Source organism: Bactrocera tryoni, chromosome 4 (assembly GCF_016617805.1).
Source record: "Bactrocera tryoni isolate S06 chromosome 4, CSIRO_BtryS06_freeze2, whole genome shotgun sequence".
NCBI classification, from domain to species: Eukaryota; Metazoa; Arthropoda; class Insecta; order Diptera; family Tephritidae; genus Bactrocera; species Bactrocera tryoni.
Window position 1 is genome coordinate 70,916,504 of NC_052502.1, and position 16,446 is coordinate 70,932,949.

General features: G+C 33.0%; 1 protein-coding gene across 4 annotated transcripts in view; it reads right to left on the reverse strand.

Moving 5' to 3' along the window:
- Window positions 1–4,359: 4,359 nt before the first annotated feature.
- The window catches only part of LOC120775344, a 60,948-nt gene continuing 48,861 nt past the window's right edge, over window positions 4,360–16,446 (reverse strand). For 3 of the 4 annotated variants that reach the window (XM_040105491.1, XM_040105492.1, XM_040105490.1), the window contains exons 3-9: window positions 13,115–13,515; window positions 10,772–10,944; window positions 9,611–9,727; window positions 6,926–7,600; window positions 5,537–5,859; window positions 5,261–5,479; window positions 4,360–5,196 (exon numbers count right to left, since the gene is read on the reverse strand). In XM_040105491.1, coding sequence (XP_039961425.1) covers window positions 4,798–5,196; window positions 5,261–5,479; window positions 5,537–5,859; window positions 6,926–7,600; window positions 9,611–9,727; window positions 10,772–10,944; window positions 13,115–13,233 — 2,025 coding nt within the window. In that variant the 5' untranslated portion in view covers window positions 13,234–13,515 and the 3' untranslated portion in view covers window positions 4,360–4,797. The remainder of the gene's footprint in view (window positions 5,197–5,260; window positions 5,480–5,536; window positions 5,860–6,925; window positions 7,601–9,610; window positions 9,728–10,771; window positions 10,945–13,114; window positions 13,516–16,446) is intronic. The other variant, XM_040105493.1, reaches the window with a different exon arrangement.

Below are 16,446 nucleotides of genomic sequence, written 5' to 3' on the forward strand. Positions count from 1 at the left end.
GCAGCTCGTATTATTTTCTCCAGCAATAGATTGAAGAAGTCACATGATAGAGAGTCTGCTTATCTGAAACTTCGAAGAGGTTCATTCCGATACTGATGAAGCTTTTGCTGTCGCTCAACGTCAGCTTACATAGCTGTTTTAGCTTTGCGGGGATACCAAGTTCAGACCAAGCGACATCGACAGTTCCTTTTCGTGCTGTCGAAGGCGGCTTTAAAATCGACGAAGAGGTGGGGTGTATCGATCTTTAGTTTTCCAAGATTTGACGCATGGTCGATAGTAGATTTTCGAGGTCTAAAGGCACACAGAGAAGATCCAATCAGTTTTTTGACGGTAGGCTTCAGTCTTTCACACACTACGAGGCGATATTGGGGATCTTATCCCACAGCCATTGGCGCAGATTGCGCGATCCCCCTTTTTGGGGAGTGGACAGAGCACACTTAGATTCCAATCATCTGGCATGCTTTCATCCGACCATATTTTGCAAAGAAGCTGATGTATGCACCGTGTAAGTTCTTCGCCGCCGCATTTGTATAGCTCGACCGGTAATCCATCGGCTCTTGCCGCTTGTTGTTCATCAGGCGGGTAATTTCTATTCGAACTTCATCATAGTCGAGCAAATGAAAGTCTATTCCATCGTCATCGATTGGGAAATTGGACTCGTCATCTCCAGGTATTACACTTTCACTGTCGTTCAGCAACCTGGAGAAATACTCCCTCCATAACTGTAGTATGCTCTGAACATCAGCCACTAGATTACCACTTTGAGTTCTGCAAGAGTATGCTCCGGTCTTGAAACCTTCCGTTAGTCGTCGTATCTTCTCGTAGAATTTTCGAGCATTACCACTGTCGGTCAGCTTCTCAAGCTCTTCATACTCACCCATTTCGGCTTTGTTTTTTTTTTTATTTTCTGGCATATACAGCTCGCTTCATTTTTTAACTCTCGGTATCTATCGCATCCCGCTCGTGTTATGGTCCATCTCATTATTGCGTGGTAGGCTGTCCGCTTTTTTTCCACTGCTACACGACAATCCTCATCGTACCAGACGTTCTTTCGATCTTTACGAAAACCAGTGGTTTCGCTTGTAGCTGTACGTAAGAGTTTTCTACCACAACACACTCGTCTGCATGGCGAAGTAGGGGCAGCATAACAGTTAATGGAAGTTGTTTCTCTCTCATTTTATAAATTATTTTTAAATTTGGCTGGCATAACGTTCACTGAGGTTCATTGTCCGCTTTACCACCTTCGTCTTAAGCATGTCGACTGTCAATCTCGTCAGCTACACGTGGCTTTCGTTTAATGAAGCATTTCATTTTTACGGTTTTGGAGCATTTGAGAAAATCTCCTTGTTGTGGTGGCAATGACACGTAAGTCAGACCACATTTACGATTCGCCAGGTGTTTGTTGTTTTTGCTTGCTTAGTTTACGGTTTTATTGACCTAAATTTATTTGTAGGTCGCACGGATTTCAGATTTTTTATCACTACTCAAGTTATACGATAGTTTAATGAGCACGGTAGGCCTAAATATTTTTATTAATTGGTAATATAGTAAATAACCCTAAAAGTTGCTTTCTAAATTGGTTGGCATTGCTGCTTCAAATATAAGACACATAGAGAACCACTTTCAAGTCGACAACCAAATCCTAAACCAAGCTTTATACCTTTCATATTTTCTTAGGATCAGGTTAATGTGAACACTACAGTTCATTAGTATGGATACCCTCGTAACAAGATCATAGCGTGAACGTTGACTTGAGATCAGTACTAGACTTTGGCGCATTATTGCGGTAAAAAGTCTACGAATTTTCCGCTCACAAATCCGGTCATTTACGAGATCAAGTAGACGCCACAGAAGGGCAAAAGTACTATTCCTTATTGAACGTTTAACTTTACGGAATGAAAACATGAGGAACCACACCACAGTAACTATGCTGATTTTTGACCGACTTCAACGTGGTTTTTTGGTTTCGGCGATTTTTTGGAACGCCATATGGTAGATTGTTGAACCGTTTTGGCCTCATATTCATAAACCCACTTATCGTCAGCATTGTCACGTACCCAAAACATTAACCAAAATGTGTTGAGTCGATTCATAGGAAACGCTCAGATCTTCTGCTCTCTCCGCAACACACGTCCCCGTACTACAATAGAAAATAATTTTTTTTGCAAAATTCGGTCTTTTTTATTCAACATAATTTCCTTCAAGGATAATACACTGATTATAGCGACCCTTCAACTTTTCGATACCATTTTGTTGTAGTATGATTTGTCCTTTGCTTTAAAAAAGGCCTCAGTTTCGGCAATCACCTCTTCATTCGACGAAAATTTCTTCCCAGCGAGCATTATTTTGAACTCTGAGAACAAGAAGTAGTAATGGAGGCCAGATCTGGAGAATACGTTGGATGAAGAAACAAATTTAAGTCAAATTCATGGATTTTTGCCCTCGTTTTCATTGACTTGTGACATTATGCATTGTCTTGGTGAAACAGCACTTTCTTTTTCTTCAAATGCGGCCATTTTTCGACGATTTCGTTCTGCAAAAAATCCAATAATATTATGAATAGTAGCTTAAATGGTGCTCGCTTTTTCAAGGTGGTAAAAAAAATTAATGGAATAAAATGCAAAATACAGATGCAATAACCCTGCAAGCCAACTGTTGCGTTTTCCACGCTTTGGAGCTGGTTCATCGTATACAGTCCTCTCCGGTGACTGTGGATTGTTTGTAGTGAAATAAAGGAGCCATCTTTCATCCATTGTCACATATCGTTGAAAAGCTCGGGTTTATTGTGTTTAAACATATCTAAACACTGATCTGAATCATCAACTCGACATTGATTTTAGTCAAAAGTGAGCTTGTGTGGCAACCACTTTACACAGAGCTTTCTCATAGCTAAATATTCGTGAATGATATGATGTTTATGTTCAGTTGATATCTCAAGAATCCCTGCCATCTCGAACCACTGCACTTTACGGTCAGTTAAAATTGTTTTGTGGATTTTTTTGAGGTTTTCGTCAGTAGCTACTTATTTTGGTGTTCACTGGGTTGACGGTCTTCGGTGCTCATTTCAACACGTCTAAAGGATGATCCATTTCTTGTTCCCTACTTTTTTAAAGCAAAAGCACAGAAATTTCAATTTTAATGGGGAATGTTTATTATCATTCGAAAGAACATTCTTTGGCTTTTATTTTTTGAAGATTATCTCTTTCAAATGTTGGCCGCGGCTACGTCTCAGATGGTCCAACCGTTGAGTCCAATTTCCGTTGACTCGTTCGAACATTTCGACTGGTAACTGGCGAATGACACGCCTAATGTTTTGCTCCAAGGCCTGAATCGAACCGTGATTGTCCGCATAGACTGAGGATTTTACAAATCCCCACAGGAACTAGTCACACAGTCTAACAGTGTGATATCACATGATCTTGGTGGAAAATCGATCGGCAAAACGTGAAATTATCTGCTCCCCGAAGTGTTCTCTCAATAAATCCATTGATTGATGCGATGTGTGGGAAGTGGCGCCGTTATGTTCAAACCAAATGTCGCCGAGATCACAAGCTCCATTTTCAGGCATCAAATCGTCGGTTATCGCCCACAAGTTACACCAAACCATTGTTTTTTCTGGATAAAATGGCAACTCTTGAATCTTTTCAGGTTGCTTCTCGTTCCAAAAGCGGCAAATTTGCCTGTTTACATACCCATTGGGCCAGAATTGGGTCTCATAGCTGAACAAAATTTCGCTCGAAAACGTCGGATCTTCTTGAAACTTTTCAAGAGCCCATAAAATGAAGCGATGTGGCTTGACAGGGTCAAACCGCTTCAGTTCAAGCTGTATTTTGTTCGATTTCAATTTTTGTAAACATTTTTCGGACAAATTTCAATAGTTCAATGATCGATAGGGATCTGGGGGCCTATTCTGTAACTCGATTCGAAAAAAGTTTACTCGAATTCGGATTTTTTATATTCTGTAACTCGATTTTCGGATTTTCAAGCCAATTTTCAAATAAAATATTCGTTTGCTTTTGAGTTGTAGAAAGCAAAAACGAAAATTGTACGTATTTATTCTGGCACAGGGTGGTCCAACTTTCGCATAATTATAAAGTAGATCCGAATTTCGAATAGAATACATTTACAAATCGAGATACAGTATAGGGCCCCTGGAAATAAAAATAATAACAATATACTCGTTTTTCTCTCCCCTCTCCTAATCGCTCTCTCGAATTCAGTAACAAGTTCCATTTAATTATATTGAGATAATTATCTTTATGTTACTGATATTTATTACAAATAGTTAATTTCTTAATTAAAATATTTTAATAATAATAAAAATTTATAATTTTTACAATTATATTATACTTGAAAATAATTAAAATTATAATTATTTGACTCATTCGCTTTTAAATGTAATTAATTACAAGTAATCGCTTAACTTAAATACAATACTTAATTAGCGCAAAATATAATTGCACATAGATTATATATTTATATAACTGTATATCTGTGTCCAGGCTTATATGTATGTGTGTATGTATAGCGTCACTTATGCACTTAACAACTTAATTAAATGGCGCGCGGCAAACAATTTGCTTAATTAACTCGTTTAATTAATAAATATGCCACTAACTAATTTAAATTACATTAAAATTAACAAATTCAATTTGCGCAAACGTAGCACACATCGACAACAACAATAATTAACACACAATTTTAACTAAGTAGAATACAGTAGGCGTTCGTACAACACGAAGCAACACGAGGTCATGCACATTTGAGGCTCTCCGCTCTCTTTCTTCTCTCTTTTCATCACTTGACGACTATCGACGCAGCTGTCGGCCGATAACGGCGACTGCCATTCACCGAATGCGTGCCATGCGTGCTCGTGTAAAGGCTCGTGCTGGCAGTCGCGTGACGTGCATGTGCACGATACTTGTAGCCCGTTATGAGTTCGCGTACCGTTTTGCGATATTTATCCGAAAGTACGCAATACAAGAAAAAATTCGCAGCCGCATTGATGTCAGCGAGAAAATTGAAAATATTACCAATAATCGCTTGCAGATTGTTATCGATATCGACATTCTCCGAAACGATTAAATAAATCGCCCAAGGCAGTTGACAAATGATGAAGAGCAAAACGACCGCGATCAGCGTAACCGTGATGCGGTTCTCCTGCGAAACGGATGACGTGTGTGATTTGCGTTGCTGCTGGCATTTTGAGAGTACAGGAAATGAAAGACCTTAGCTTGAATTCCATATAAATGTTACTTACCCCTTTGCCGCTCATGCGCGAGCGCCGTATGCTGTTCGCATTCGTCATTTCGCCGCGTAAATTCTTTGACCGTCGCACCAACATTATGAGGAAGCAATTGAAGGTGCCCAACAGGCATAACGGTATTAAAACGAACACGAACAAGGTGAAAAAGTACCAGAGGCGTGTATAGAGCGCATTCTCGCCCAAGCTCGATTGACTGTTCTGATAGTAGATGACCTAAATTTCAACAGAAATTTAATCTAAAGCGAGTTTGATATAACTTTCGACACTTACTTCTTCGCAGTAATCCGTTATGTTGAAGAAAACCGTTTCGGCATTTTGCGTTCCATGTGTCGACTGCGCGTTAGCGGCCCTACCACCACCGCCGGTTAATTTTCCAAAACTCGGTTCTTGCTCAGCTATTATATCTGCATCTTGCATTGTCTGTTCAACTTCGTCTGCGTTTTCTGTAGTCGGCGTTGCTGCACGCACTAAGAATTCTGTATCCAATAGCAGATCGGCGCGACTATCCAGTAAGTAGTAGTTTGACATAATTCGGGGAATGTGTGTTTCAACCGCCGCAGAAAGTGCTCTCTTCACAACCAAATCTCGTGGAACTAAACAGAAAATGTAACTAAATTAATTGAAGTGTCTTAAACGAAACTGGATTAGATCAGGTGGAACTGAATTTTCGGAAACGCAGAACTACCAAAACCTAAGTGTATTCGTATGTCGATTAATTTAAGTGGGCAAAAATAGTTCAAAGTTTGATTAGCAATATCTCGAAGTCTAGAAATCTTGAACTAAAGGCCCAGCTATCCATCGTAGCTTCTAAAATATTTAGGAAATCAAAACTTTTGGACCAGTTTGTGCGGAAGATGGCTTAGACCCCGAAAAACTGAAGAATGTATTGACAAAACATCTAACTGAAATCGAGCTGAATGCCATGTATTCTCTAACTTGTGTTTACTTTAAGCCGAACTACCGAAATTGGTTCCGGATTTTAAGATTTAGATTTCTAGTAGAACAAATATATACCGTGGACATTATCCATAAGAAAGAACTATAAGTCTTTACCGAAAATGCAAATTACTTGAGCTGACCCCATATCGAAATTAAAAAGAGGGAATATTCGGTTCCCGGAATTTTTCACTTTCTGAACGTCTTTAACTCCTTTGCTATTGAAAAATCACTAAGAAATGGGTACAGTTAGAAAGTCTAAGTTCAACTTTACAGAGAACAGTCTTATAACTTTACATAGTAACCTAAATATTTGTTAGCTTTATGCAAAACAGAGAATCTTATTGGCTCAAGTTTATGACCGTGTTTCACTAGTTTAAAAGAACTACTGTTTCTACTTAAAGCCAATCCGCACATTCAGCATTTAATAAAAGCTACAACATGCGGTTCTAAAGTTGAAGCTCCCTATTATACCTTTAGTTTATAGTACAACTACTTCACTCTGTACCCCTTAGTATCTTGGGTGCTTCACATGTCCATACTCTCAATTTACTACCCAATCGTTGTCGGGCATTCAAGCGTAAAAAACTCGCTTTAAGCTCTCGATGCAACCTTTCCGTAAGCAATCGCTTCGCAACACATTTATACACTTTACACCCAACTACCTCACCAACCGATCGAAGCATGCCTTACGCTCGGTCCCAAAGTGCCCATATTACTCACCTCTCATTTGTGCGTCGTTCGTTGTGACTGCTGATGTTGCTGCTGCTAGCGCGAACCATTCATGCATTGCCGGCAACGGCGCTGCATTTGCTAGTGCGATTGGTAAAGGTGTAGCTAAAGAACGTGTCAAAGGTGCCTGTGTGGTGCTGCCTGTGGTGGGCGCTGCCTTATTCGGCTCCACTGTACGTTTCAATCTACGCAATATTACATCCGGTTTAGACCTCCATGCGTTACTCTCCGTGTCGCCTACATTACTACCGCCACTACTGCTCGCCAAATTGTCCTTTTTGCTCACTACGTCCCCAATTGCTGAGTCTACAGCCTGTGTTTGCAAGTGATGAGCTGTGTGCTCTGTGCGTTCATCCGCAACCGCCTGACCGCTGCCTTCGAAATCGTTATGTGGCGTTGTCGTTGCTGCCGATTTTGGCGGCAACATATAGTGCTGCAACGGTAAATGTAGTGCGTCGTTTTGTTTTTTCGTACGCCCTGCTTCTTCTTGCTGTTGTTGTCGCACACTTTCGTTGTAATTCAGTTGGAGCAATGACAGTCGCTCTGACGCGTTCGCTTGCGTTATATTACACGCAACGCCATGGATATCAATTGATTTCTTAGTGATGCGATACTGATGTTCGAAAGCTGTCGAAATTGTGGAGAAGAGGCAGAAGAGTGCGACTCCTTGATTTTTGTCGAGTTAGGTGCATGTGTTGTTTTTGTTTTGTTGTTTATTATTGTTGGAATGCAGCATGTTTCGTACGTGTCGTGTGCATGTGGGAGTAAAGAAAACACGAAGGTATGGCAAGAGGTAAGCGTGTGAAAAATACATGAAAATTTCGGCATTCAAGTGTCAAGCGACCAACAACAAAGCGGGTCAAATTGCGGGCACTCTGACAGCAGCATATTACACTTGCAAGTAAAGAGTAGTTGCAAATTGAGTATAGCAAGCATATTGGCTCGCATATTTCGTGTTGTATTAATTTCGGTAACCACTGTTATTTGTTGTAGGTGCTTCGCACAGTTTTACCGACATATAATATGCGCAAATACATGTACAGATAGTTAAACACGTAATCCATTTAAGTTACAAATTTAGTGATGTGCGAAATACAAATTTTAGTTATCGATTATAGAAATTTAATTATCGATAACATAAATTATCAAGTTTGAAACTTGCATATTAAATTCTGTGAGACCTTTTTTCATGAGCAATATATTTGAAATATACATAAATATATTTATCGATACCATTATTAATCTTCAAACTCAATTATCATTATAGCACAAATAATCGAATTTGGAAAACATATTTAACAATAATAAAAATTAATGTATTATTTGGAATTCCCATTACTAATTTAGTAATCTATATATACAGATTCAAATTTATTTATCGATAACATAAATAATCGAATTTAAAAATCATCGATATTAAACAAATTAATTTACTAGTTTTAAATACCTTTACAACTTTATTAAGGTACGATATAATTGAAATATAAATATATTTATCGATAACATAAATAGTCGATTTGGAAAACATAGTTAATAAAAAAATTATTTTATTATTTATAATTTCCGTTACAAATTTAGTAATACTCGACATTTAAAATTCAAATTTAGTTATCGATAACATAAAGAATCGAATCTGAACATCATCAATATTAAAATTAAATTCTGATTTTTAAAATCCGTTCGTCAATAACTAAAAACTGAATTTATAATTGTTAAATTTCAATACAATTTTAATAATCGGCGATATTTTTGAAATATACATAAATGCATTTATGAATAACATAAGAAATCGAATTTGGAAACATCGATATCAAAAAATTCAATTATGATTTTTTAAATCCGTTACAACTTTGGAATCAAACGTTATATTTGAAATCTAATTATCGATAACAAAAAAAATTTAATTTAAAAATCATCGATATAAAAAAATTAATTTACGATTTTTAAATCATCGATATTATAAAATTAATTTACGATTTTTAAATTCCTTCACAACTTTTAGGATGTGCGATATATTTGATATATAAATGTGTTTATCGATAACTTCTGAATTTTAAAATCGTCAACATTAAACAAATTCATATAAATTAACAAAAATTTATAAAGTAATGATCGTGATTTGATGTATTTTTTTGTATCAATTTTTTCAGGAATATCGATTGTTATGTTGTATAAAATTTTACATACATATAAAATTTTTCTGTATTGTAATTAAAGTGAACTGCAATGACTAATCACTGATAATTTGTCTTCATTAAGTATGCTTACCGCAAGAAAAGTATTAAATATACAATAATTTTGAATAAAAATTTAAACTATCGGCAATTAAGTTCAAGATTATTAAATTGAGCTTAATTCCATATTATCGGTAAATCATTATTATATTATCATTCGCAACCGAACAGTAAATTTTCAATATTAAACAAAAATTTCTGAAATATTTTGCTTCACTTATCGATAAATCGATAAAAAAATTCGATTATTGTTTTAATTCCATATAAATATTCATTATTTTCACAGCAGAGCATTTGACGCTCAATTCTAAACATATATTTCCAAATTAATTTGCTTCAGTTATCGATTAATCGATATTAAACTACCATTGCTCATCACCAATAAATGCACATTACTAGTTCGTTGAATAACGAATTCCCAAACACGTTCTTACCAACTCACCTGTAATGACTTTCTTTGCCAACGATTCCGTGCAGAATGTCTGTCGTTTAAGCGGGTAACGTATCGCAATAAATCGTTCGATCGTAAAACACACAGCTATGTAAATGGAAATGTACGCTGCAACAACCGCACCGCATAGTAAAATTGACAGTTGATACGCCATGCAATGCCGAAGGACACAGATGATATGGTAGAAAAGAGTGAGAGAAACGAAGAGAAAAGTACATATTAAGTTATTAAGACACAGGCGTGTGAAACGTGCGTTAACGGCGTTAAAGGAGAGAGAGCGTAAAACAAACGCAAATGAGTGCGTAGCTCAAATTGGTTTTCGGCGCCTCAATCAATTCACTTGTAGTACAACTGAAATGAACAATATGCAAGGCTGCGTCGGTAAGCCTCACAGGCATTTGCTTTAATGTAGACTGTAACTGAGCGCTAATTGAATTGCAATTCTTTTCAGAAAAAAATTTGCGCTTAATTGCGTTACTTTAAATAGAATTTTATCGCATACGAAGTCATTTCGGCTCATTCGTTAAGTGAATAAACTGATAAAATGCCGCTTAGTGCCGTTAAAAACTGTCGTATGAGTGTCTAGTTACAAAACTAGTTATCAAAGTGATTCCCACTACTTCTTACTATGATTATCTGAGCTCGTAGGCTCTTACAAGTCTTAAAATTCGCTATACTTCACCAGATACTCAGTCTCTAGACGTTCTGCTGGCGCATGCCGATGATATTGATATCATAATCGCGTAAGCGGTGTCGGTGTCTACGCCAATAAAGAAGAAGAAGATGACGTTCTGTTATTCTACTAGGTACTACATACTCAGTCAGTAGTCAGCTATCAGCTATCAGCTATAACTAGAACCATATCTCTTACAATCTCGTGCTGCTATAATATTTCTTATCTTGTAAGCTACCAATACTCTGCATCATACTTATTATATTATACTTCACTCGGCTTCCTAAACAAAATCCTGCTTTTCAAAGCTAGTTCCACTTAATTCCGTCACATTTTATTGAAAATCAGCTTTTATTTGACAGCTGTCACTTGTCAATTAAAACAAATTCCAACCGCTCTATAAAAAGACACTGCGTTGCCTCTCTCTCCGTTCTTAAATGCATTTCAAATTTCAATACGCGAATACCAAAAGCACTTACCACAGGCATCACAAAGCCAAACCGCATAACCATAACATTTCCAAAAGATTTCCACATTCCGCTGCACATAGTCGTAGTGTTGTAGTGATAGGAGCAATGCCATGGTGAGATAAATAATATCGGTGATGGCGAGCGCGGTGAGATAAATATTTGTTGTGCAACGCATGCGTTTTCTAAAATTTTGAATATAATTGAAAAGCGAAAAAAATTTACAAATACAAATATTTAGATCTGAAAATTAAACTAATATAAATAAATAATAAATTCAAATATTAAAATAAAATATTTATTTTTTTTTTGTCGAACATACAAATCGCCACTTAAATTGCAAAATAACGTAACATCACTTTTCATAAGATTGCAGGCGAAGTAAAAGGTTATAATAGAACCCACTCATATAAAAAAAAATTGTTTTAGTTATAAAATGGTTATATATTGGCGAGAGGTGAAAATTGTATGATACATATACATATGTATGTAATATGATAAAACCCAATTTCGATTTTGTTTGGTGATCCGTCGTTTTGCATTTCAGCTGTCGAAATATTCATAAAAAAATTATTAGTGAAAAAAATTCTGGTTGTATATTTATGATTATTAGTAGAATATTTAATTCTTTCTTCTTTATTTATGAAATACTTTTAATTAAAAATTATTATTTCAGTATATTAAAACTTAAAAAATAACTTCGTTTATATATAATTGTAACTAAATTCTAATTAATTAAAAAACCTAAAACCAAATTTTTAATTAATTAAAATACTAAAATTTTTATTAATCAAAAAATTAAAAAAAAATCATTAAAAAAATTTTATTTGAGGAAAAAACTTTTTTCAAATTTTATGCAAAACTTTACAATTAAAATTATTAAGAAAATAATAAATATAATTTTAGCTTTAGAAATTTCACAATTTAAAAGTAATTATTTCGGAGTAATCCAAAACTTTCAAAATAATATTTTTTTTTATTAAATTGTAATTATATCCAAAAAACTAGTTTTTGGAAAAATAAAATATAGTAGTTTTGACTTTACTTCAAAACTTTGAATTTTGAAAAATTTCGATCATAACACATTAAAAAGATCTTTTGTTTCATATGAAATTTCGAAACTAATAAATTTTTTTGCTGTTAAAAATATTGATTTCGTGCAAATCAATTACATAAATTGTCATCGAAATATTGTCATTATATAATGTTTTTTTTTAATTTTTCGAATATTTATCAAAAATGTTTTCTGCAATTAATTAAAAAAGTATATTTAAAAAATCAAAATTAAAAGTTTCTAAAAAGTCGGTTCAACAATTTTTTTCTTAAAAAAAATATTTTTTATTTAAATGTTTATAAAAAACTTGTTACATTGACTTTTTCAAAATTTTTAGTTCTAAAACATTTTCAAAATAACAGAAAAATTATAAAATTATTGATATTTCAAAGTTTTAATTACAAAAATCGGCATCAGGAATGTTGTTTTTTAATTTTTCAAAAATAAAAAAAAAGATTCAGCAAAAAAATTTGCAAACAACTAAAAAAAATTCAGATAAAGGGTTCAAATTTCAAAAAAAAAATGTTATTTTGACTTTTCCAAAACTTTTAGTTTTGTACTATTTCGAAAATATAATTAAATTTTTTTTTTAGAATTATTTCGATATTTACAGTTCTAAAATATTTCGAAAATAACAGAAAAATGATAATATAGTAATATTTTAAAATTGTAATTACAAAAATGTTTTCACTTTATTTAAGTGTATAGTTTTTGAAAAAAAAATTGTTATACTGACTTTTTCAAAACTCTTAATTTTATACCATTTCGAAAATAATACATTAAACAGGTTTTTAATTTCACAAAAAAGTTTTTAGAAAAAATCAAAAATAATATTACTTTGTAAATTTCGAAAATTTGGATTCTAAAAAAATTGTTGATTTTTCAAAATTTGTCATCAAAAAATTTTTTTTTTAATTTTTCAAATATTTTACAACAACTTATTTCAAAACTCTTTACTAATTTAACATTTTTTACTTTAATTGTTAATCTTTTTTAAAATATTTTATATTTTTTTCCTTTTTTTATTTTTAGTGACAAAATAAAAGCTGCAGAAAATATTTGAATTCTCAGCAACAAAGCAAGTTTTACGTCAACAAAATATTATTTTTTGAAAAATAAAGTATACCTCAAACAATTATGTACGTACAACAACAACAAGTACCAAAAAATTACACCATTCGAACGGTAAGTACAAAATTATTACTACAAAAATTACTATTGGCCAACTAGTTTCTTCCCTTGCTGATTCTCACTCCATGTCTACAAAACCGTTATTCAATGTTGATGCTTGTTGCACTCACCTGGTCAGCACATAAATGCTCACTGAGTTGCCCAACAATCCAACTACAAACACGCATGGCACCAATATGCGTTGCACCACATGACGCACTGCGGCCACATCCGCGGAGCTGAACATCATTGCGATTCAAAATATTTGTGTGTTCCATAAAATGTTGCGTGCTTGTTTGATTTGGTGTTATAGCGCGTGTGTTTGTTGTATGGTGGATCAGTGCGTGCTTTTTTATATTTTTAATTTAATAGTGGTGATTATCATATATATATATTTTTTAAATTCCCCGAAAACAGTTGTTGACTTCTAAATACTTATAAAAATGCATAAATGTGTTGCTGCAACATGTTGCTAAGGCACTCGTTGATCTATCGTGGTGTTCTGGTCGAAGATATGAATTTTGTGAGAGCGCTGAAAAGAGAGAAAGTGCATTTTGAATATCTGGTTTTTTGTTTTTTAATTTATCCAATACATAAACAATATTTGTTCTATCAAATTAAGTGTCTGCATTTTTTCGGGTCGAATCCTAAAGTAGTTATGAATCGATTTTTTTTGTTGTAGGCAGTTATCTTATTTTTCCAATTAAAGCCCATTAGTCACATCATGGGACCAAATATCAACACATGTCATATCACGTCACCATATCACATCGCTTGTGAAATCATGAGATTTTAAAAATAATAAAATGCAACACATGCCATATTAGTCATATCTTATGATCACATCACATCACATGTTATATCTTGTGATATCATGAGTCTTTAAAAATAATAAAATGCAACACATGCCATATTAGGCATATCTTGTGATCACATCACATCACATGCTATATCACGTCACCATATTACAACGCTTGTCGTATCATGAGACTTTAAAATTATGTAACACATCAATATGATGACATAAAAGTCATCACGTGATGTCGATAATTTTTCTGCAATGTACTTTATTAAGAGTATATATGTGTAGATCAATTTAGAGTTTTTTTTTTGTGTGTGAGGGAAAATTCTTTTCGCATCATCAAAGCAGTCGTCACAGTAACGGTATATGGCGCTTGTAGGTCACTAAAAAGCCCCCCTCTTAGGGCCGTCACTTGTCCTTGAACCGCATTTGCATTACTTCATGGTTGCATTCCATTTTGCTCATTGAGAGATCCGACCAAGTCCCGCTTTTTGCTGCGTAGCAAAAGAACTTCTTCGAGTTTAGGTTTAAGTAGTTGGGATCTACTTTTCTGATTACTGATTAGCACCAGCCGTTGCTCTGTCCAGGATTTAGAGAATATTCTGGCTTCAATGCAGGAGGAAGAATGTGTTTACGGTGTGATCCATTTGGGCGGCGGCTGAGGCAGGTGGCTTTGTTCAAGCACCGAATTTCTTCATTATTATTTTATACCCAAGTCACCTGGGATTTTTGTTAATATCCACGTATTCTTCCCTTTTTTCTTTTAGCATGATATAGAAACACATCATATGATGTCGATCACATGACCAGAGATTAATAGCAGCACATCATATGTCGATCACATGCTCAAAGATGAAACGATTTTTAAAATCTTACTTATCACACTGAAATTTTGAAATTACTAATATAAAAACTTTTTCACTAACTGTTGACTTTTGATCAAACACATCGCAATCATATCAAAAAAACATCGTCACACGTTTCTGTGTTGTCATCGTTTGACTTTATTTCAATCAAATGAATTTATTTCAAAAATTTTAATATTATTCGTGAGCAAAGATCAATCACACCGTCAAAATCACTTGTCACTCTCGCGTCACAAACGCATTGTTAAAATTTTTAAAACGTCACCTCATTATGCCAGTTGAGTAAGACAATATTTATATGCATTCTGTCTTTTGTTTGTTTCAATTCTCATAACAGATGTTTTCAATTGCATCACAATGCATTTTTTTTATTAAATTTCACATACGTCGTTTTTCCCCCTAATTTCAGCCAAAGCCGTCTTTACTTATAAATTGATCGAAAATTTTTGGTAATATTTTTTTTTAATTTTTTTTATTATGTTGATTATTTTTTCATAAAAAATTGTATTTTATTTATATTTGATTTTTCTTATTTTTCTTTTTTCTTTATTTTTAAATTTTTTATTTGTTAATTTTTTTGTTTAATTTCTTTTTTTTAATTTTATTCTTTTAATTTATTTATTCTTTACTTATAAATTGATCGAAAATTTTTTGGTAATATTTTTTTTTTAATTTTTTTTATTATGTTGATTATTTTTTCATTAAAAATTGCATTTTATTTTTATTTGATTTTTCTTATTTTTCTTTTTTCTTAATTTTTAAATTTTTATTTGTTAATTTTTTTTGTTTATTTTTTTTTTTAATTTTATTCTTTTAATTTTTTTTTTTTTTTTTTTTTTTTTTAATTTTATTCTTTTAATTTATTTATTCTTGTTTTCGTTTTTATAAAATTGTGTTTACACACTCTGACAAGCTTTGGCGCTTGCAAAATCACTAGGCATACATAAACAAAAAATCAAATACCTCGAAATCACAAATGTTTGAAATTTTTTTTTCTTGAGCACATATTTTTCCAGCTGAATTATTGCAAAATAAGCGCATCGATTTAAATTGTTGCTTGACACAAATTGTCGAAAATTAATCAACTCGCCAATTTTATTTACTTGTTGTCAATTTTTGATTTTTCGATTTCTTTTAGAATTATTTTTAGATTTGTTGCTAAATCATTTTTGCGTTTCTTAATTATTTTTAAATTTCTTTTCTAATTATTTTTAAATGGTTTTCATATGTACATTCATACAATTATATAGGCAAATCACAAAAATTGTGAAAATTATGAAATTTATTTACATTTTTTATCACTGTTTACAAACTCAATAAATTTTCAGCAAATTTAGAACGGAAATCGAATATTTGTTTGTATGTTTTATATTGCAAACTTGGAAATGTTCATATGTATATATAAGTAAATAAATAGATATTTATTCTGTTTGTTTATTTGCTTGCAAAATTATTTTCGCATTTGCTTGGTGTATTTATTTGTTTAGAAAGAAAAAAATATCAGAATTAGTTTGCTGTAAATTTTATGTAAATAATTTTTATATAAACAAATTTTTATTAATTTTTACCGAATTAAAAATTTCGAATTCGTTCGCAAATAGTACAAATATTAAAATACAGTGTTTTGTGAATGAGTTCCCATTTTCGCTTTTTAGAAAATTTTTCGATAAAATTTTCTGCAATTACAATTTAATAGACATTTTTGAATTCAATAGTATTTTATATTTTTTAATACTAAATTTTATCAAAAACAAATTAGCAACACTGCTCAATATTTTTTTTTAGATTTTTTTAG